This window comes from Pelophylax lessonae (assembly GCF_965119305.1).
Source record: "Pelophylax lessonae genome assembly, chromosome: 12".
Lineage (NCBI taxonomy): Eukaryota > Metazoa > Chordata > Amphibia > Anura > Ranidae > Pelophylax > Pelophylax lessonae.
In genome coordinates this window covers 192,831,141-192,855,166 of record NC_138779.1, presented here as the reverse complement: position 1 = coordinate 192,855,166, position 24,026 = coordinate 192,831,141, and the positions used below count along the sequence as shown (strand labels likewise).

At 46.0% G+C, this 24,026-nt stretch overlaps 1 protein-coding gene across 3 annotated transcripts in view; it reads right to left on the bottom strand.

Moving 5' to 3' along the window:
- Window positions 1-24,026, bottom strand: part of GSK3A (glycogen synthase kinase 3 alpha) — an 89,001-nt gene that overhangs the window by 8,395 nt on the left and 56,580 nt on the right. For all 3 annotated transcript variants that reach the window (XM_082273084.1, XM_082273083.1, XM_082273082.1), the window contains exons 2-10: window positions 23,618-23,805; window positions 23,410-23,493; window positions 22,945-23,055; window positions 22,728-22,858; window positions 13,206-13,312; window positions 12,998-13,095; window positions 9,492-9,587; window positions 8,805-8,991; window positions 4,637-4,705 (exon numbers count right to left, since the gene is read on the bottom strand). In XM_082273084.1, coding sequence (XP_082129210.1) covers window positions 4,637-4,705; window positions 8,805-8,991; window positions 9,492-9,587; window positions 12,998-13,095; window positions 13,206-13,312; window positions 22,728-22,858; window positions 22,945-23,055; window positions 23,410-23,493; window positions 23,618-23,805 — 1,071 coding nt within the window. The remainder of the gene's footprint in view (window positions 1-4,636; window positions 4,706-8,804; window positions 8,992-9,491; window positions 9,588-12,997; window positions 13,096-13,205; window positions 13,313-22,727; window positions 22,859-22,944; window positions 23,056-23,409; window positions 23,494-23,617; window positions 23,806-24,026) is intronic.

The window sequence follows — 24,026 nt, the reverse complement described above, 5'->3', positions numbered from 1 at the left end:
TTCTCTTGTCCGTGGCATCCCGGAACACCGGGGTGTCTTCAGCCGGAATCGCAGTGGATTTGTATAAAACAGCTATCGCATGATCCACCGGCGGTGGAATACACCAGCGCTCATCAGTAGCAGGCGTAAAGGGATAGCGTAGCTTAAAACTACTAGGTACAGCAAATGGCTTGCGTATATTACGCCACTGTTCTTTTACAGCGTTTTGAATCAGCAGTGCAGGGGTACACCTGCGACGTTTTGCGCCTTTTCTGCGTCCCATCAGCCGCCAAGGCAGCTGAAGGACATGATTCCTCCTCTAACCGCAGTGTTTGCTTGATAGAAGCAACCAATTCATCCATGAGTGCAAGCTCTTCAGACGAGCCAGGGGGAGAATTATCAACCCCCTCCACCTCAGCCTCCATATCTGACCCGACAAGGTCCAGGGAGGAACGGGACCCCGAAAAGGAGACCCCAGCCACAGCAGCCCCAGTACCATCACCCTCTGAATCAGAGGAAATTGAAACAATGGGCCTTTGTGGATTGAGCAGCCACCAGCATTTGCACCTGAGTCGCAAGGCTAGCCACAATCGCAGCCAAATCCCCCCCATGGGGGGAGAGTACAGACCCCTGGCTCCCCACTAAAGTTGTAGGAAATTCGTTTTCCTGAGAATCCATGCCCCTGTAGCAGTAAAATAAATGGGCGACCGCCCCTTTAAGAGAGCGCTGCGATCGTAGCCCACTGCACACCAACACCCCACACAAGGGACCCTCACAGGGACAATTAAACCAAGGCAGGATACAGGGAATAGAGGGAAATGAACCTGGATATCGCTGCTGCTGCTGCCTGCGGTGCTCCTGAATGCTGGTATACAGGGCGCTCCATTAAAGCCTATGGAGGCTACAAGAAAATGGCCGCCATGCATGTAAAACATGCGGCCGGAGCGATCGCAGCCAAAATGGCGCCGTTTGGCGCCGAAACTGCCGCTCCCACACCCCATGAGGGTGAAGTAAAAGAAACATCCTAATTGCCCAGCAAAAGGAAACATGTTAAACTGCCGCAGCGGCGCTGTAATGTGCCCCAAGCATGAGAAAACTCAAGCCCTACAGCACACAGCCGTTCACATACAAACTGACACAGAGTGCAGCACAACCCCCCCTCCTGCAGCCCACAGCATGCAACATGAGGGATAGGGAGACAGTAATATTGTGAACACAGGGTAAGGTAACACAGTCCCAGACTGACACCCCCCAGACAGACAGGTCCCCACATACATACACTTACCTCTAACATGGCGTGGGGAACCCGCACAGGCGAACAAACCGCTGAACACAAGGCAGGGAGAGTCGCATCCAGGACGCATCAGGAGGTGGGTTGAGAAACCGCACAGCGTCCAGTGAGGTAGCCACCTCACCTGGCATCCCTGCACGACACAGGGATGGGTCGTTCAGAAAACTCAGGAGCGATACCTGACTGAACGCTCGATGGCGGGCTGAGAAACCACTGACCCACAACCTGCGACCAGGGAGGTCAGCCCGAGACGCAGCCCGCATGATCCTCTTCTTCCGAAGAACTAACTAATGCTGATAAAATAACAGCTAACAAGAAAGAGAGAGAAAAAACTCAAATAAAATCCAAAGAAAGGAAAGAGAGCTGGGACAAGGTGTCCCAGCACAGAAACATCCAGCCACTCCTAACAGCTAGACAAATGAAACTGGTTTGGTTACAGGAAGTGGAGGGTTATGTACTGAGGGGACCACCCCCTGGGGGTGGGGATATGTTAAAAGTCTTTTGTACTAACATATTCTATTGCCTAGCTACTCCTACGGATAAGAGGACATAACCCATTGGTGATGAATATGAAGGGGCGGCGACTGTCGGAGGACGTAAGAGAAAAAACATTTTCTTTTGTTCATTGGTGGACGCAGCTCCTGATTCTTAACCATTAGGATGTCCAAAAGCAGCGTTAAACACGAGGGGTGGGGAAAAAAAGCACAAAAAAAAAAAATTCCAAAGCTAAACCATAGCCAACCAGATAACCTGGAGCTCAACCATAAACTGGAGCTCACCTGAAAAAAACCAATACACTCTCAAAGAGGACCAGGTCCTCCAAATATCAGTCAGCAAAACCTTGCAGCCAAAAGAAGCATCCGCAGATGCAAACACATCCGCTTTATAAACGTTTTGTAAATGTGTACAAAAGATCATGTGGCTGCCTTGAAAACCTGCGTCACTGACGCTTGATGGTGGAAAGCCAAGGAGACACTAAGTGCCCTAGTAAAGGGAGTCTTGACAGGGAAAGGAGGAACCTGACCCCTGATGCAATAGGCCTGAACCACCATCTGTCTGATCCATCTGGAAATGGTTGCAGAAGAAGAAGTGGACAACTCTTTGTAAAGTCCGTCCGAGAGCACAAATAGAGAGTGACCGCCTAAGACTCCGAAGCTGCCAGGTAAACCCTAATTGCCCGAACCACATCCAAGGTATGCAAGGTAATTTCCTTTGGATGTTTAGCCTGGCACACAAGGAAGGCAACACAATGTCTTCATTCAAATGACAGTCAGAGACCACCTTCGGAAGGAATGACGGACAAGGGCAAAGCACCACCTTATCCTTGTGAATGACTATATAAAAAGGTGAACTACAGAATAACGCCACAAGTTCGAACACCACAGGACTCTTCCCCCCAGTGAGACCCTTTACCACTTGCGAACCGCCCGCCGCAGATATACTATATACTTAACCCTTTGATTGCCCCTGAGTTAACCCTTACCTGCCAGGGTCATTACAGTAAGTGCACCGTTACTGTAAGGGCACCGGTGCCCATAAAAAAATCAGTTTTAGTTAGGGGGTCAGATCTGTCCGCCGCAGTCCCGCAAAAAATTGCTGATTGCCGCCATTACTAGTAAAAAAAAAAAAAAAAAAAAAAAAATGACAAATCTGTCCCCTAGTTTGTAGACTTGATAACTTTTGCGCAAACCAATCAAAAATACGCTTATTGGGATTTTTTTACCAAAATTATATAGCAGAATACAAAATTGGCCTAAAATGATGAATTTTGATTTTTACATTTTTTTTTATTGGGACTGTTAAATAGCAGAATGTGAAATTTTTGTTTGTTTTTTTCAGAAATGACGCTCTATGGTGTAAAAAAATAAATAAAATCGCACGTGATCAACCACCACCGAAAAAAAGCTCTATTTGTGGGGAAAAAAAAAGGACATCAATTCTATTTGGGTACAGCATCGCACGACCACGCAATTGTCTGTTAAAGTAACGCAGTGCTGAATCCCAAAAAATGGCCTAGTCATTAACGGGGTAAAACCTTCCAGTCCAGAAGTGGTTAATGATGTCATCCAAGAAAGGGGGGGATCAGATAAGGCCTTAGAAATCTGGTCCGCAGACCAGTATTTCAGCAAGATAATATGCTGAAGGACCAATGCTGATACAGACAGCCTAGAAAATCAAAGGAGCTGCATCCAAAGAGGCTTCACAGATAAAATGTAGCCCCTGGACCAACTGATCCGCCAGCTCTGCAAAGACAGGGGGAAGCAGTTTCCCCTCCAGGTCCCAGCATAAAAGTTTAGCCCACTCGGTCAGCTTGCGACCCCAGGGCAATAGTAAAAACCGGCTTAAGGGCCGAACCAGCCACAGCAAGCATATGGCAGGCCAGAGTCTACGCCCACCTATCAGCTGGATATTTAAAGGCCAGGGACTCCAACCAGGGAGTCCTACCGTCCCAGGGAGGGACCCAAGTTCACCCTGAAACTCTCCAGGTGTAAAGGCGTGACAGCTACTTACAATACCCAGGAACAGGGTGGGCACCGCTCAAGGCCAGGAGGAAACGCTGCGACTCAGGCCGAAGCCAGTTTGTATGCGCCCTCACGATACATTTAACTCGCAGACCAGCCCCTGTTCAGTGGAAGGAGCTGCAGTCTACACGCGCTCGCTGGTGGGACCAAGGATTTAAATTATCCAGTTTGTCGCCCAGTCAAGACATTTGATAGTAAAATCAGACAGGAAAAATAAAGGAATAAAATTCCATTTAAAAAGACCAGAGATCCCAGCAAGGAACTAGGTCCTTACTCCTGACAAGGCAGAGAAAAAAAAAAAAAAAAAAAAGTACCAAGTACCAATAGCTGAGTGTAGGTGTATACCCCCTGGGACTGCCCATAGGAAGAGTCAAGCTTTTTCCTGCCTAGTGTCCCACTCCTGTAGGGGGCAGTATAACCCAATAGTGAAGAATCAGGAGCTGTGTCCGTCAATGAACGAAAGAAAATGTTTTACCCTTTTTGGATTAAACAGAAGCAGTGAAGTTTCTAATAAAAAAACTAACCACTATATCTGTGCATGTTGACTTCCACAGATGGAAAATGTAGACCTGATCTCTGCTAGCAGTTCATGAGGGGTGTAGAATACTTAATGGTTTAGCTCTGTGTGTAATCAAATCTATTTCTACACAGGACAAATCCCATGCCATTTTCAACATTGTACAACATTGGCTGAGTGGTTTTGTTGGTTCTCAATGACAACCTGCTGTATGCAAGTGGTAAATATGAAACAAAGACTAAGGGTGTTGGTCTAATACTTTTTTCTGGAGTGTTTGTGAAACTCATACAGCTTAAGTCAGCCAAATGTCACGGCAGAACCACTTACCATGATGTAACTGTGATTGTGCATGAGGGGGTATGAGGCTGGAGTTCAGTGTGGGCTGAATGGAGAGTTCTGCAAAGGAAAAGAAAAATGTAATGAGTTAGAGCTTTGCACCATCCTCACATTTAACTTCTAGACCAGGCCCAGTACTTTTACATGCAACACATTCTTTTTTGCTAAAAATGTACTTGGAACTTTAAAAGCAGAGGTCCTAAAAACAAAATAGTGGTCTTGCAATTTTTTGACACATGGTATTTGTGTAGCGGTTTTTTCAAATCCCAAGAAAAACATTTGAATTTTAAATGCCAAAAAAAAAAAAAAAAAAAAAAACCCCCACATAACCAATTTTTTTTTTTTTGGTAAACTATAAACGATATTACGGCAAGCTGACAGATACCATCCATGTCACACTTCAAAATTGCGCACGCTCATGCAACAAAACCTACGTTTTACTATCCATAGGAGATGCTTTAGAAGCCTTTACAGGTCACCACTTTAGCTGTTCAGAGGTGGTCGGGCACCAGATTTACTGCCCATGATACCTCATGTGTGGGACAACTGTGTGTGCGTGACCAACACGCACGGCCGTCTTTCCGCAGGGAGAAATTAAATTTCATTTTTTATTTTTACACTGTTGCTTTAAAAATGAGATTGCTGCCTTACCGTAAAATCCATTTCTCTGATGCTCATTGACGGACACAGCTCCTTGTATTCATAACTATTGGGTTATTCTGCCCCCTACAAGAGTAGGACACTAGGCTACATCCATGGGCAGTCCCAGGGGGTATACTCCCTCTGATATAGCCACTCAGTTTTGTTACGAGCAGTGTCGGGAGAATTTTAACTCCACAGAGGGGTGGGTGCTGTGTCCATCAATGATCATCAGAGAAATGGATTTTACAGCAAGTCAAAAATCCCATTTTCTTTCAGTTGCCGGACACAGCTCTTGGTATTCATAACCATTGGGGCATCCCAAAGCTTTGTTAAACATGAGGGGTGGGAAAAACCAAAAAAAACTTCCAAAGTTAAACCTTACCGAGCCAAAAAAGAAGCCCACCAAAAAAAAAACAAAAAAAAAAAAAAAAAAACACCCTCGAGGATCAGGTCCTCTTAAACAGCAGCCTGCAAAACCTTGTGACCAAGAGAGAGGAGAGAGTGAAAGGAGGAACCTGACCCCTGATGGAATAGGTCTGAACCACTGTCTGACCCATCTGGAAATGGTCGCAAAGGAAGCGGACAACCCTTTTCGAGGTCCATCTGTGTAAAGGGACAACCCCCCCCCACCGCACTGGCAGTACCAACAGGCTGCAGAAACAAGCGCCTGCAGCCACCAGGCTGATGCATCTAATGCATTACACATGCGGCCATCAGGAAGTAAAATCGAGGAGTCAGCACCAGGTGATAAAGAGGGGCCGAGAGGTCATGGCCGCCGCCATTTTCAATGGCAAACCACAACAATATGGCCACCAGGTATAGGAATACACAGACTACAACAAAATGGTGGCCACATAGGGCATACAGAGACCCAGGCCTCAGGATGGGGGGCCCCTGACAGGAGCCCCCACTTGCAATCGTCCGGCTGCTGGCGGCGGGTCCCCCACCCCTAGTAAGCGCCCTGCCCCATCCCCAGGAACAATGGCCAGACCACCCAAACAGCCCCAGTGTATATGGAGGGGGGTAGGTGAGGGACTCAGCAAAGGGGAGGTGCCTGCGGGAAGGAAGGGAACCCGAGGTCCCAAGGAGGGGCCACTCCAAAACCCTCCAGGTGGAGACTGCTACTCACCCTACCAGGAACCAGGAGGGCACTGCTCTCTACCGAAATGGGGGGGGGGGGGGGGGTGTCAGTCAGGAGGAGAGCTGCGACTCAGGCCGAGACCCAGTCGTATGCAACCTCGCAAGGTGTTTAACTCGCAGGCCAACCCCTGTCTAGTGGGGCTATGTCGCTGCCAACCTAGCACGGAGCCGAAGTCTGCATGTGCGCCCCAGACTGGAGTGACCACTGGATCTAGATAGTCCAGTCCAGCAGTTGATTGTAGATCTCACAGGAAAAATCCAGGAGAAAAAAAAATTCTATTGAAAAAGAATTGCCAGGACCAAAGATCCCAGCAAGGAACTTGGTCCTGACTAGGCTATAGCAGAGCGGGAGTATACCCCTTGGGGCTGCCCATGGGTATAGCCAGAAATCTTTACTGCCTAGTGTCCTACTCCTGTAGGGGGCAGTATAATCCAATGGTTATGAATACCAGGAGCTGTGCGTCAATGAACAAGAGAACAAATTTATCACTTTTATTGTAATTATAAAATGTAAATATTATTGTATTTATTGTAAACATCCCTGTGACAATAGGCTGTGACTGGCATTTTTATGGAGAGATATGGGGTCTATAAGAACCCAAAATACCTCTGTCCTTAACAGCCTTCAAAACACCAAGATCGGCATTTAATGCTTTGATTTTTTTTAAAATGGCGCCATTGACAACCGGAAGTGAGGTCATGTCATTGCTTCCGGGTTACCATAGCAGAGAACTGATCCTAGCTTTGTTCAGCTGTCGGACCAGCCGGTGGCAGTCAGGCATTGTGGGATATAACCACTGACAGTCCAGTGACGTATGGGTACATCACTTTTTACAGAAGTGGTTAATACTTTTAAAGTGGAACTTTAGTCAGAAAATTAAATCCTGCTAGATAACTTCAGGCTGACCCCTTTTGAAGGTATAGCTATGTAAAACATTAAAAATAAGCGCCTATACTGTTTAAAAATCCAATAATACACTGTCTACCCCTGCTCTTTTTAGGCACTGCCGAGTTTGTAGAGGCCAATCTGCTGACAACCTTTAGTGCCGGTTCACACTTGTGCGGCTGCGGAGATCGCATGTAATTCGGAGCGCACTGCTCCTTCATTACATGCGATCTCATGTGCGGTGCGAATTTCAGCCATACACTTTGTATGGCTGAATTTGCACTGCATCCGCACCAAAGACGCACAGGAGGCATTTTTTGAGCCGCATCAAAATCGGATCGCACAGTGGTTCACACTTGTGCGATCCGATTCAGTGCGTACTTGCAGATCGCACTGCAATATGCAATCTAACTGGGGGTGTCTAACTTTTAATTGACACCTCCTGCGTATCGCATATGGCAGTGTGAACTGCCAGAGGTGCAGATGCGATGCAGGAACAAGCTGCATATTCGCCGCGTTCCCGCATCGCACAAGTGTGAACCGAGCCTAAAGCGGAATTAAACTCTTTTACAGCCAAGGAAGTTGCTTTGATCTGCAACTGCCATGATGCTGCACATGTGATCAGTTATGACACCAGCCATTAGATGGTTTGACAGTTTGGTTGAAGACACAAGCAAATGTGACAGTTGCATTCCCCAATCACCGTTAAATCTCCTGACGCTAGGCAGATTAAAACTGAGTTGGGAGTGGTCATGCAGGGGGGTATTGACCAGATGGGACAGCCCCCATGGGTGTGTATATGCTAATGCCTTTTGTCTTTTGACTAAGTCTATATGCCTAGCTACTCCTACGGAGCGGAAGTCAATACCCAACAGTGATGACTTAGAGGTGGCGGCGACTGTCGGAGGACGTAAGAGAAATATGCACTGTTACTGTACTAATGACACTGGCAAGGAAGGGGTTAACATCATGGGCAAGCAAAGGGTTAAATGTGTCCCTAGGGGGTGCTTTCTGCATCCTAAATAAGAGGAACACAGGAGCCTTGTGTTCATAACTGACAGAACAGCGGTCTGCCTTGTTTACAGCGGCAGACCACCGTTCTGTCTTGCAATTGTGGCCATCAGCTTCCTTTGCGGCGAATGGGCACGCCTGCACCCCGCTAGCGGTCCTGCGAAGAGAGGTACAGTTAACATGATTCGCAGAACAGAGCCAACCTGCCAAAGTAAAACTGCAGCAGCCAGTCGTTAAGAGGTTAGTCAAATCAGCCAATAATGATAGCCCTTTTCCCCCTATGCTGCCTTCACAAGGCATACAAGTTCAACCAATCTGTGCATGTAGCCCTAAGTGCATTTAGGTTGACTTGCAGCATACACTTTAATTTACCTGCGCTGTTGCATTACTGGTGGCGGACTGAATTGCACAGCGTGCTCTTGGAGCCTAGAGAATTATTAACACAAATTCAAAAGATAGCTTAACTCCTGCCAATCTTACCTACAGAACTGAAATTGAACATGGGTGGCAATTCCCTGCCACTGGGTAGGCGTGTATTAGGGTCACGAAGCTCATCAAAGAAGGAGTGTGCACAGGCCTGTAGTGGGGAAAGGCGGGTGTCTGGGGTGTACTCCAAAAGCCGGCTGCACAACGTGATGGCTTCAGGAGAGGTACGGGGCTTAAAAACCTGAGAAAAAAAAAAAGATAATGCATGAAAGGATTAAACAAATGTAGTACATTTTAACAAGTATGCCTGGAATTAGTGTAATGCAAGGCTTCCTATATTTCGCAGAGATTGAGAGGCAGGTGGTTAACATCACATTTTCCACCTTTGCCATTCAGGAGTAGCCTTATATTTTTATCAATAAATTCGAGGCTTCCTCTGATTGGCCAAGAAACACTCAGCCTAACTTATTCTGCACTTACAGCTGCCAGAAGACAGAGCCCCTTATGCTACTACAGTCCATCACTTCACACATAGCTGCTACATTGTTCTGTAATTGAAATCGGAAAAAGTAAAACTAAACCTGGAATTCTTCCTATGAAAGCAAATGTTTCTATTGCGTATACAATGGTAGAGGTGAATAACTTACCCTGCAATCCCTTATGAAAGGTTATGTGTTATGTTATACACTACAGCTACCATTTTGCCTGGGATGAAATTCAATTTTTATTTTTGCAACTTGCCTTTGTCCAGGGATGTGCTTTTATTTGTGGAAACTTGAATTCTGTATAGTTTGGATTCATCTCTCTTATTTGTTCCCTTGTGGGAGTTCCTAAAACCTGGAGAACAGAATCGGGGGGGGGGGGGGGGGGGGGAAGAAAAATAAATAAATAAAAGTCTCATTCACATACTTAAAAGCAGAGTTCCAGACAAAAATACAACTAAGTCCTGAATAGACCAACCCCTTGTTTAATACAATAGTTTCCCCCTTTTTGTTTTGTGCCTTTTCTAGTCTTTTGAAGGTGTACTTCCATACTAACCTTGCTGCGGTGATGTACGTCAATTCCGCCTGTGCACCAGCTCCATGGATTGCTGTGTCATCAATCCCAGGGTTCATTTGGTACCTCCCGCTGCCAGCATCCCGTTTTTTCACAACTGGAAAGGACGCAACGCTAGGTGGAGATCTGCGCCATTTTTAAATGGGGAATGTAGTACATGTGCATGCAGTGAGGTGCCCTTTCTTCACACCGCACATGACTGATAGGTACGTGATGGGTAGCCAGAATGCACCCAATCCCGAAAGAGACCCAGCGGGCTTCACATGCCCACAGTCAGGATGCCTGAGCTGTGCAGAACAACAAAGTAATCCATGCTGCACAACTACTGAAAAAGGGACAATTTTGAAGATAGCCAATTGTGAAATAATGAGCGGTGACTAGAACGGGGGTAATTTTATCTAGAGAAAAAAATCAGAACTCCGCTTTAAGCAGGTTCCATTAGTTCAGAACTTCTGCGAGGACGGCTTACAACCTATCTGCCTATATATGGCCACCGTCCACCAATTCAAAGTTCACAGGTACATGTTTTGGACAGGTACCCGTCCAATTCCTAGGGCCCTCACCAAGGCAAGGTTCCTCCAGAAGTTTGTCCCACCGGTTGAAAAAAACCTACAAAACACTGATCACCACTTTCCCTGCCTTGATTCTTTTATTACGTAAACTGAGTCCCAAGTGCCATATTGCATGCTTTTCCATATGCTGAAGAACCAGGCTCTACAGATTCGCTTTAAAAAAAACTTAACTTGCCATGAACCTGAACCTTCCAATAGCCTTGCGTGTAAGAATAGTACAGTGGCCAAGTCATTAGCAGTTGTGCCCGAAAGCACTAGGGTTGTCTGATTGAATCTCAACCACGGCACTACCTGCCTGGAGTTTACATGTTCTTCTTATGTGGGTTTCCTCCGGGTACTCCGATTTTCTCCCCCACACTCCAAAGACATGTTTGTTAGGTTAATTGGCACTAGCACAGTGGGTATAGAAACAAATCACCCCACTTAATCACATTTTGTTGCTTTGGAGCCTTAGACAGTTTTTGTTTTATCCAGCTGTATTCACTCCGTGCACCTTTAGAGCATCTAAGTGAAAGAGCCAAACCAACATGTAAAAAAAAAATCTCATAAAAGGATCACCTTGTGTCAGGATTTTGTTGAATCACCTTTTGCTTTAATTCCAGCCTTTAGTCTGTTGGGATTGGTCTCTACTAACTTTGCACGTCTAGACTTCACAATATTTGCCCACTCTTTGCAGAACTGCTCAAGTTCAGTTAAATTTGACAATGACCATTTGTGGACTGCAATCTTCAAGTCATTCCACAGATTTTCAATGGAGTTTAAGTCTGGGCTCTGACTAGGCCTTGCAAGGACATTAACCCTTTTCTCCTTCAACCACTGTGTTAATTTTCGCTGTGTGTTTTGGGTTTATTTGGAAGGTAAACCACCTTCCCATTGACAACTTTCTGGCAGAGGGCAGATTTTCTTCAAGAATTTGACAGTATTTTGCCCCATCCATCTTGACAAATGTTCCCAGTCCCTGCTGCAAAGAAACACCCCCATAACAGGATATTACCACCTCCATGCTTCACTGTATGAATGGTGTTGTGGTAAAATAGTTCAATTGTAGTCTCATCTGACCAGAACAACATTTTCCATGTGAACTTACCTCAATCTTCAAGGTGCGTTTTGGCAAGCTTAGTTGTGACGGCACGTGGCCTTCGAGTGGCTTTTTTCCCCCCATACAAGCCATATTTGGGGAGAATTTGAGATATTGTAGATATTGTTGACACATGCACACAATGACCACTTGGTCATAATTTCCTGCAACTGCTTCAGAGTTGCTGTAGTCCTCTTGGTAGCCTCTGACCAGCTTCCTCCTGGCTCTTGCACCCAGTTTGGAGCAATGTCCTGATCCAGGGAGAGGTTGTGTTGTACCAAATATCTTCCAAGTCTTGATGGACCTTTGTGCTTCTAGGCATCGATAAAGCCTTTGATATTTTTTTTATATCTCCTGACTTGTGCCTGTCCCCAACTTTATCCCATAGTTGATTGTTTGCTTCAGTTGTACTACCAGGGACTGAAATGCTTCAGAAAAGCTCTTTTCATGCAGAGCTAGTCAAAATCAGTTAAAAAAAGCTTTATGTGACATTGAGGTGATTAGCTACAAGTTTTTTAAAACGTCATTTTTAAGAGTGGTGATCTTTTTCAACTCAGGGATTCGGTTTTTGTTTTTTTCCTGACATGTTGGTGTTCTATCTTTCACTTGGTTATAGGGTCCAGTAAATAAACCTGGATAAAACAAACTGCCCGTCTCATTTCAGGCTGCAAATTCTTTATACCCACTGTATGCAAGAATGAATTTGAGACCTTAGATAAACTCCTTGAGGGCAGGGACTTATGAGAATTTACAATATACGTTAAGCACTGCATAATCAATTGCACTTTACAAGCATCTGTAAAAAAAACAGCCAACTTCCTACTTGCCACCTCGGTCCACAATACAGCCAGAAAATATCTGCAGCGCACTGATCACAGCTTGCTCTTAGCTGCATTAAGATTGGACGAAAAATCAACAGCTCCACAACTGAAAACCACCTTTAGAAGGTCTTATTAGGAGTGAACTTGACACTTTCTAATAAGCCCTGTTCCTGGATTAGGCGAGATGCTCTTAGACAAACACATAGCTTGAAATATATTCCTAAAGTACCCAGACACCATGCAGATTACAAATATCTGACTTACTGGCATAATATAGCAAAACCATTACATAAATCTACACATTGTACCATTCATCCATGTTTTATGTCCGGGACAGGAAACCCCGTAAGGTTTACTCTTTTTAGACAAAAGCAAGCTAACCCAACCAAACCATTCCTTACACCCCTCCCATCCAAAAAGTGACCAGGCAAGATGTCTAGTTTCAAATCTAAAAAAAAAAAAAAAAAAAAAAAAAAAAAAAAAAAAAAGCTTTGGCTGCTATACTCACCTGGTCTTTGGTGTTGCTCCCCTGCAGACTAACCAATTCAGCTGCGGCTCCTACTCCTGGCTGAATGATGCCTAATGTCATTCAACCCACTTCCTGTAAGCCCAGGGCATCAATAAATAACCTCATCTAATACTTCCTCAGTAAAAAAGGTATAGATATTACAACATGTTACAAAATTAAAAAAACACCACAGCTATGTTCTGGTAACTGACCTTTATGATCTCTACCAACTGGTCCACACCGCTGTCTCCAGGGAAAATGGGCTGACCCAAGAGCAGCTCTGCCAGAACACAACCTGCTGACCATATATCTGAACGGGAAAAAGTAATGTCAGTATAAATAGTCACAGGTGTGTCAAAGAAGATCAGGTAGGCATTACTACTGAGCACCTAGATCAGGCTTCACACTGCATCAACTTACCAATGTTTGCAGTGTAGTCTGTGGCTCCGAATATAAGTTCCGGTGCTCTATAGTAGCGGGAGCAGATATACGACACATTCGGCTCCCCCCTCACCAGCTGTTTTGCACTGTGAAATAGAAAAATAAATAAAAAAATGGTATTCCTGAATGCAAAGGAAATATTAACCAAAAAAAAAACGACCATGCTTTATTCAGTAATTTTGTGTATGAAGCTAGAAAGATTTTGTAGTGGTTCAAAAACATTTATACCTGAATACATTCCCTGCATTAAAAGGTAAAAAAAATGTTTAGGCAACGGTATCACCCATCTCACCTCCCTTATACTTAACCTGAGTACTCACTCGATCCAGCACTGTGCCTGGTTTGTAGCAGCTCTCTCCACTCTCACAGGCTTTGCGAGGCAGCAGGAGCCATTGGCTCCTGCTGTCAGTCAAATCACGCGATGAGGGAGCAAGGGGCGGAAGAAACGGAGTACAAGTGGGGGACCTGAGAAGGACTGGAAATTCCAATGCAGAGCAGGCAAATGTATGTACACACACACACACACTATCTCATATATAATATAAATATATATATATATATATATATATATATATATATACATACATACATACATACATACATATATATACATACATATATACACACACACTCCCTTTGGGCTTAATCACTTTAAAATGTTTCACCAATTTGTTTCATAATCATATCACATTGCAATTAGTAACTGTTTAAAACAGAACTATACTTCGCTTCAGTTCAGTGATGCAGCATCCTGGAGCTCCCTGCAGGCATCTACAGGTGGATGGCTTCCGGGTATTGATTGCCGCCCGCTTTCATTGGCTCGGCCGAGCTGGCATCACTCCCATGCATCTGCGGGCATTCAGTCAGCTCAGAATTGCTCAATTTGTACAATAAGCTCACTGTACGAGGCAGACAGGCAGGTAACTAATGCAAAGGAGACATAGCATGCTTCTTCTGCATTAAAAATCCTGCCTGTTGACCCATTTTTAGATCTGGCATGATTTTCCACTTTAATGGCTGCAGAGAAAGTTAACGGCTATACCTAAGGCTTCGAGCAACTCAGGATATTGTCTGTGGCAATGGATTCCCTTAAATTGCAGAGAGATTTCCCTTCACGTCCTGCCCCATAGCCAAACAGGAAGTGAGAAGAAATCTCCACAATAAGACAGATATGGCAAAACAAACTGACAGGACCCCATAACTCTCCCTTACTATATCCCAAAAAAAAAAAAAAAAAAAAAAAAGAAGTGTTGCCCATAATTCTTATTCACAAATTCTTCTAAATGTATGCAGAGGACAGAGGATATAACCATGCTAGCAGAAAACATAGCACAGTGATAAGGGGAGGTGGTCCAGGCAATGAGCAAAGGAAGGATTGGGGGCAGGAAAAAATAAATCCATCTATTTTACTCATCAGCAATTAACAGAAATAGAATTAAGATTTTATTTTACAACCGCCTTAACCACTTGCCTACAGGGCACTTTCACCCCCTTCCCATCCAGGCCAATTTTCAGCTTTCAGCGTTCTCACGCTTTGAATGACAATTGCACGGTCATGCTACACTGCACCCATATGACATTTTTATCATTTTTTTCACACAAATAGACCTTTCTTTTGGTGGTATTTAATCACCTCTGGGTTTTTTATTTCTTAAAAAAAAAGAAAAAAAGTCAGAAAATTGTGAAAAAAAAAAAAGTTTCTTATTTTCTGTGAGTAAATTTTGAAAATAAATACATTTTTCTCCTTCACTGATGTGCGCTGATGAGGCGGCACTTATGGGCACTGATGAGGTGGCACTGATGAGGAGGTACTAATATGCCGCACTGATAAGCACTGATGGGTGGCACTGATTAACACTGATGGGCAGCACCATCAGTGCCCACACTCAGTGCCCATAGTGCTGCTAGTCAGTGCCTAGATGAGCATGCACTGATGGGCACTGACTGGCAACACTATGGGCACTGATTGTGGGCACTGATGGGGGACACTGTGGGCACTGATGGCATTGTATTTCCTCTTGTGTAATCAGGGCACTGGTGATCAGTGCCCTGATAACATTTCTCTGTGTTGCTGATCCGCTCTCCTCTTGCTCACACGCAGTGTGTGTGAGGAAGGAGAGCTGGCAATGAGATGATCTCATCTCATATGTTTACATTTGAGATCATCTCTCATTGGATGTTCTGATCGCGTGGCAAATGGTCGCTGTGATTGGCCATTCACCACGATCTGTGGCAGATTTTCCCCGATGAGCGCGCGGGGAGCCTGTTACTGGGAGGCCGTTTAAAGACTGCCTCCCGGAAATTAGAGTATGTAATGTATAGGGGGGTGGAGTTTTAAGCGTGCCCGAAGGCTCTCACCACTCCATCACAATGGACGACGTAGGCATCGATGGAAAATGCAGGTAGTTGGTATAGCTGCCGAAGGCTTTCCCTGGTCAGGCATTGCTCGTATGGGGTACTGCGCTGAGGTAAAGTGCTCTTACTGTCCATTACCGTCCACGCCAAGCAGATTATTGAAATGCCCCTGAGCAGCAACGCCATGACATTGCTAAAAAAAAAAAAGCAAGGGGGGGGGGGGGGGTAGAAACTTCTGCCGGCACAGTTGTACTACGGTCCTCTGTTCCTCCAGATCTCTCAGGGAGGATAGTAAGGCTGCAGCTTTTGCTGTGTACCTTGGCAAATTGATAATGAGCAGCAGGAAAGGGGGGGGGCTCTGGTGGACCTGCGCACTGATTCCGCAATACACGCCATCCCCCACAAGATTGTCTTAGTCACGGTCCCTGCCTCTATGCGCACCCCAGGGTAGAGTCTCAGGTTTTCTACAAGAGCAAATTAAGCCTCTTGTCCATGGATCTGGGAGCGCCCCAATAACCTCTGTATGCCTGGCAACCAGAGAAGGCTGCGTCCAGACTGGGGATCTTATTACAGACCAACGCACCAACCTCCGTGAAAGAAAGCTTGCATTTCAGGGCCCTTGAAAAGGAGGAAGGGTTTCTTCTCCGGGTCTGGCCATTCTCTCTTGATGGTTTCTACCAGAACTACATGGACCGGGAACACCCTTATCTTCTGTTGCCCCAGGCCCAGATACATCCGGTCATAAAAGGGTAGCAGCTTCTACTCCTCCTGGATTCCCAGGGTGGTGTAGATGGCTCCACAGAGATCCTACACCTCCTCCAGGGAAAGCTTGTAGTGAGGGTCTAGAGGACTTACCGTCCAACCCCTTTCCCTCTAACCCCACCTGGGGTCGGAGAAAGCGCTAACTGGCCCCTCCCTTAGCTTCCTCGCTAGTGCCCCCTGTTGCCCCTCCACTAGTGTAGGTTAAGGCCGGCAGGGCTGGTGCCACACCCTGCTGCGCTGGCAGAGGGCTAGCCTGGGGCTGCAGGATCTGAAAATCAGAAAACAGCATTTTAAAATGACTAAAAGGTGCTAGAAAACTTTTTAAAACCTTTGTCTCACTAGACGGTCCAGGCTGCTCTAGACTAGGCAATCACAGGTGCAAGCCTACTACTGATCAGTATGGGGTTCTGACCGACACCGTTTCCAACCTGGGGTGGTTCATCCCCCCTTAGGACAACCTGGGGCCCCCAAGCTCCCCAAGAGGCATCATATTGATGCCAAATTTAGTATAGGCAACATGGCTCGGTGCAGACCACAACTCCCAACCTCAAGTGATCCGACAGCCTTAGCTTCCCAAAGAGTTCGGATTAGACACACCCACCCCACAGTGGCCAGGCTTAACTGATGCCACCAGGTTACTGCACAGAGGATTGTTCTCTCGAGAGGGTAATGAGTGCAGAGTCACCGGGAGTGCCCCTAGGACCAACTAACCCAGATTCCCAGTACCACCTCCTAACCCTACGACCACCAAGAGGGGTCCACACCCGTGAAGCTATCGGGTAATACAAAAAGGGAACCCCCACCCCAGTGTACCTCTTACCTTGAGTGGCTGGTGCTGCCATTGCCAGAAGCAGTCCGCCACCTCTGTTCGGACAGCTCCCCCTGAGGATCGCGGTGGTCCCACCTTCCTGAGCCGCTCGCTGAACCCTCCAGTGTTACAGGCTCACACCAGCCAGTGCCTGGACCTCTCCCATAGACAGTGGCCCCGTCGGATTTGCACACCTCCACCGGACATGACGCCACCACGCACTCCAGCCCAGCCTTAAGCTCAATCACTGGCCACACAACGCAGGAGGAACGGTGCGCCTCCTGCGACTCTCCCCTGGACAGAATGAGAGCGAGCCCCTGAAGCTTCTTCCCCACTCTCAGGAGAAGCTGGGGTTGCTAAGCAGGGGACCTTACCAAAAGCCCAGGGTTCCACCAAAAAATAGAGAAATGAGGAGAGACCTCAGCTTCTCCCCACAGTGAAAACCAGCTTTAACCTCCCCAGCTGATCAGCCGTGGTTCCCAGCGATGTCTCCCCACTGGAGGAAACACCAAAAATGAGGGTCCAATGGGGCAGGAGGAACTTAAATCTTGAAGCTAAGGCGGTGTTTGCTGTGAAGGGAGGAGCCAAGTTCTCAGGAGATGGCTGTTAAAGACAATTAGGGAAAAATTAAATATTCGAGGTACGAGTCTTTTCTTTCCAAAATGGGGTCATTTAGTGGGTAATTTCCTTGTCCTAGTGTTCCAGGGCATTCAAAATTTAATAGGTATTCAGGAAATGTAATGTGCAATTTAGGCCTTAGAACACCTGACAGTGCTACTTGCACGTTGGGCCTGTATGTGACCATGCTGTGAAGGTCTCGACACGCGGTATTGCCATACTCTGGAGTAGCAAAAACTGGATTTTTGTCTGATCGTAAAATCCTTTACTCTGATGTTCGTTGACGGACACAGCTCCAGATCATCTTGACTCTTGGGTTTATTCTGTCCACTACAGGAGGACACTAGGGGGGAAAAAAAATAATTTGACTATGCCTATAGGGCAGTCCCAGGGGGTATACTCCCACTCCCTGCTATAGGTCTTCAGTTTGGTAAGAAGCAATGTCCGAAGAACCCAACTCAATAGAGGGACAGGTGCTTTGTCCATCAATAAACGTCAGAGAAAACTGGATTTTTGACTTACTGTAAAATCCTTTTCTCTTCTCTTAAGCTCATTGACAGACGCAGGACGGATATTCAAGATATCAGTCCTGCGTCTGTCAATGAGCGACAGAGAAAGGGATTTTACGGCAAGACAAAAATCCAGTTCTTTCGTTCATTGACGGACAAAACTCCAGATCTTCTTGACCCTTAGGATGTCCCAAAGAAGTTTTAACATGAGGGGTGGGAAGAACACAGCAAGAAAGCAAAAACACTCCCCCAAAGGCTAAACATCGCCAACCAGGTAAAACAGGAGCTCAACCAGGAACAACTGGAGCTCATCTGACAAAAAAAAAAAAAAACACCTTCAAACAGGACTAATCCTCTCCAACAGCCTGCAAAACCTTGTGCCCAAAAGAAGCATCCGCAGATGCCAACATATCCATATTATAAAAATGTGAAAGTGTGCACGGACGACCAGGTGGCCGCTTTGCAAACCTGCAATACCGATGCCTGATGACGGAAGGTCCAAGAGGCCCTCATAGAATGTGCCTTAACGGGGAAAGGAGGATCCTGACACTTAATGGAATAGGCCTGCACCACCGTCTACCTGATCCATATAGAAATAAATAGCTGCAGCAGACACTGCCAGCCCCTTGAGGGTCAATTCATTATAACTAAAAGGCAATCGGATTTTCAAAACGATTCAGTCACCACCAGGTACACCCTGATTGCCAGAACCACATCCAAAGAATGCAAGGCAATCTCTTTAGAATGCTTAGGACACAAGGAAGGAAACCGGTCTTCATTTAAATGGAAACCAGAGACGACTTCAGCAAGGAACGACTGGTAGGGATGAAGCACCACTTGTCTCCGAACCACCAGATAGTTTGAAAAAGACAAGACAACACAGCAAACTCCAAAACCCTGCACGCAGAATTAATAGCCATCAAGAAGGCTACCTTCTGTGACAGTAAGCAGAGAATCATCACGAATATATTTTTTAAAGGCGGTTTCTGAAGAACTGACCGCACCAAAATTAAGGTCCCAAGGAGGCAACGGAGATCTCACCGGAGGGAGCCAGGTGTTGGACCCCCTGAACAAAGATGTGAACCAAGGAATTTGTGGCCAACAGGCGCTAAACAAAATCGCCAGGGCCGAAATCTGGCCTTTGATGGTACCCAAGGCCAAAACGCTGATCTTCATCTCTTTGGAGAAACTCCAAAACACAAGAGACCGAAAAGCAATGGGGGGAGACCCCCACCGAGACTCACACCAAGCAATGTACGCTCTCCAGACTCGATAAATCTTCCAGCTTTTAACAGCGTAGTAATCAGATTCAGACACCACCTATCCTTCAGCACCTGGCTTTCAACAGCCAAGCCATTAAAGCCAGCGACTGTAAAACAGGATGGAAGATCGGTCCTTAAAACAGATCTTCTGAGAGAAGGTCTCCAAAGGATATCAGCGACCAGCTGCACTAGGTGTGCATACCAGGACCTGCGAGGCTAGTCTGGAGCCACTAGGATGACCGTAATCTCTTCTGCCTTGATTCTTTGCAGGAGTCTTGGCAGAAGAGTTATCAGGGGAAAAGCGTACATCAGACGATACTGGCCCCTGTGGCGTCGGCCAGAGGATCCCCAGGCCTTGATATGAACCTCTGCTCCTTCCTGTTGAGACGAGAGGCCAACAAGTCCACATCGGGAGTCCCCCACCGGAGACACAGTCGATGAAACACCTCCTGGTAGAGACCATACTCCCTGATTCAACGTCTGCCAACTGAGGTAATCTGCCTGCCAATTTTCTACCACTGGAATATGTACAGCAGAGATTGCTGAAACGAACAGTTCTGCCCACCTTAGAATGCCGGCTACTTCCCGGGCCGAAAGGACACATTTGGTACCCCCTTGATTGACATATGCCACAGAGCTGTGGCATTGTCCGATTGAATCCTTACCAGGCGCCCCTGCAAATGAACTGTCCATTGGGTCAGGCAAAGCCTGATCGTCTGAATTTCCAGGATGTTGATTGGCAGGGCTGGACTCCTGAAAGCATTCCGATTGCAGAACCGGTACAATGACCCCTGTGAAAGCAGATCCTGTACCACCCCAAGAACTCATAAGCAATACGGGGCCAAACGCTGGTTGGAAGGGAAGAACCTTGCCGGAGGCAAGGACCAGAAATCTATCTTGTAACCAGACCGAATCAACTCGTGGACCCATTTGTCTTGAATCAAGGAGGTCCACGGATCCAGAAACAAGTGAAGATGTCCCCCCCCCCCACCCCAGATATGGGTAAGGGTGCCCCCTTCAGGGAGAAGCGCCTTGTCTACGGTCCCGGAGGAACCCACTCTCGACTTACCAGGCCAGGGCCTCTTGGAACCCCCTGCGGTGTTACAGGTGGATTTTGATCCCTGGTCCTTCGATGCCAAGGGACAAAAGGACAGCTTATGGGCAGAGAAGAAAGGGCCACTTTTGCGACAAGGCTCTTTACTCCTGGCAGTCTTTGGAAGCAGAGTACTCTTACATCCAGTAAGTCCCTTAATGATCTCTTCCATGGAAGCTCCGAACAAGTGGTCTACAAAAGGGGAGATCAGTCAATACTTTCTTGAAAGCCTGGTCCGCAGACCAGTATTTCAGCCATATCATGCGGCGAAGAGTCACCGCTGTCACGGACACCCTACAGGCTAAGGAGGCCACATCCATAGGAGGATTCACAGATATACTGCAACCCCTGGACCAACTGGTCCGCCAGGTCAGGAGGGGACTGTCCCCCTTCCAAAACCTGGCGCAGGAGCTTAGCCCATTCCGCTAAGGTCTGGGAAACCAAGGTTATGGCAAAAACCAGCTGCAGAATGGAACCGGCCATGGTAAAAAAGGTATCGGACCAGAGATTCAGCTCTCTATTTAAAAGGGTCCTTAAAGGACGGAGAGTCCTCCACCGGGAGAAGGGTGGCTTTATTCAACCTGGAAACCTGCGAGTCCACCACAGGAAGTACTGTCACTTTCTTTAACAGGGACTCTTTAAAAAGGATGCCTTCTAGCGAAACATTTAGGGACCAGATAATGTGTTAGGGGGAACCCCACTGACTCGCGACAATGTTGTCGAAATAGGCGGGAAAGGGAAACTCCTTTGCCGTTTTGGAGGCTCTGCATGTACCAAATTGTGCCGACGCAGCTGTATCCCCCAATTTCAAGATTTCCCGCACTGATGCAAACAGTGCATCCACTAGCGCTTTTTCATGTGCGGCTGTAGTGGAAGAGGAATCATCCTCACTATCAGAGCACTCCGGGTGAGTGGACGCAAACCCAGTAGGGTGATTTGCGTTTGCGGCGGCCAAATCAACATCCGAATCTGAGGAGACAGGATGCAGGTCAAGGATGCTTTTTGCTCGTCCTATTTTGGAGGGCCATATCTACTTTGGACACCAGTGACCGGAGGACGCCTGTCGTAGCAGACAAGGCGGACTGTGACCCCGGTAGCCTCAGAGGGGGGGGGGGGGGGGGTCAGGTGGTGACGTGCTCCAGGGACTCCATTGTTTAACCTGGGGACCACCAGCAAAAAGTGTAAAAATTGCTGTTAAACATTTCTGTCCTTACATTTAAAGGGCCTCAGGAAATGATAGGTAGTCAGTACATCAGGAATGATCAATTTTCAGTGATACGTAGCCTAGCTTAGATTATAGGCTCTATAACACACACACCTATTATACACTTATCAGGATTTATATTACCTAAGACGTGTAGCAGAATACTTTCTGGCCTAAATTTCTGACGAAAGTAGATATTGGATTTCTTTAAAAACAAAGTAGAATTTTTTTTTCTTCAAAATTGCTGCTCTTTTTTGGCTTTAAAAAAAAAAAAAAAAACCAGTGGTGAATAAAAACCAAAATAAAGCTCTATGTGTGAACAAAATGATTAAAACTTAATTTGGGTACAGTGTAGCATGACTGAGTAATTGTCATTCAAAGTGCAAGAGCACTGAAAGCTGAAAATGAGTCTGGGAAGGAAGGGGGGGGAAGTGGCCAGCCAGTATTGATGTGGTTACCTCGGTTTCCACTTTTCTTTATAAATAGAAAATATTTTTAGGGTAACTTATTAACCAGCAACATGGAGACTGCCATTGCTTTTCTACTGGTTGACTTGTAGCATGCTTAATGTATTCATTACCAATGGTAGAGAGCAGAAATAGTACCAATATAAACAGGACTGCCAAACCAATCGCGTGGCTTGCAGTTCCATCAATGTGTCAGGTAGCAGGGTCAAACTAGATAACTATAGGTACTAAAACTACTCAAAGGTTCGAACAACATTAAGGAAATAAGCTAAGGGGTCAGCTATGCTCGGTTTTATTAGTGAACTTGTTTGCCATTGCAGAGTTTCAAATGGCGTGTTACAGTTCCACCACGATGGTAACACAGAAGGCCAACCCTTACTACATGTAAGTGGCTTACAAACAGGAGACGCAATTTAGGCTTACCTGCCAAAGTCACAGAGTTTCAGCACTGCTGTATCCGGATCAACCAGTAAGTTCTGTGGTTTGATATCTCTATGGCAGACACCTTGAGAATGGATATAGGCCAGACTACGGAATAGCTGGTACATGTAGACCTGGGAGGTGAAAAGACAAACAATCACCATCTGAAAGACCACAATCACCAAACTTCCATCACAAGCATGTTCCTACCCTGGCTCACCTTCACATATAGGGACGGCAGCGTGGATTTGGCTTTTGCAAAGTGCCGAGCAACACGATAGACTGTTTCTGGGACAAAGTCCAGGACTAAGTTCAGATAAACTTCATCCTTCTAAAAGAACACATGAAATCGCATTCATTCAGTAATACTACAGAATATTTCATAAAGGACAAAACAAGTTGACAAGACAAAATAGGGATCGTTAACCTAAAGCAACCATTGGAGTTCGGTAAATCACAAGAGCTTCTACGGATTACAGTAATCTAAACATTGTCTTTTCTTTTTATAATGGTTCAGAAGCTTGAAAGACTAGACAGAATGACAAGACAGAAAGAATTTAAACAGAAAAAAAAAAAAGGAGGAGACCGATCAGACAGACCGTTTTGATACAACAGAAAGCATTTGAGTGAATCTGGTAAAGTGCAAGTATGGAGAGGAATTAAGGTGGGTGGAAGCCGGCCTGACCTTCTCTCCGCTGGAGTAGAAGAAATATCTCAGACGCACAATGTTACAGTGATCCAATCTACGCATGATCTGCAGTTCACGATTCTGTACAAAACAAAAAAAGAAAAAAATTAATGCAAGTCATAAAAACCCAAGCATTCACAGATATAAAACTCAGTCTCTGTCAATACGGATTAACCATTTTTAAAGTTACCAATTAGATCCCTACCTTAAACCTCTTGTCTTGCAGAACTTTCTTAATTGCCACCATCTCTCCACAATCCACAAGTCTTGCTTGATAAACCACGCCAAATGAACCATTGCCGATGACTTTGATGTCCGTATAGGACACCTCCTGTGGACGGTCTGGTCCCTGACCTGGCGTGGCCACTACTGTGGTTACTTTTCCATTGTCTCCTGTGAAGAGACAGTTACAGCTAAGCATAAAGCCAAACTATTCAAAATCATTGTACAGTATCAAGGACACTTCACTGTGATATAAGCAAACACACACACTGAACTGTAGAAAGAAAAAAAAAAAATCACGTTGCAAAATATGGGGCCCTCCTGCTGAAACACCCCTGTTGGAGTTAGGGGGTCAACCAATATTCAAATAACAGTTATCGGTCAGAAACGTA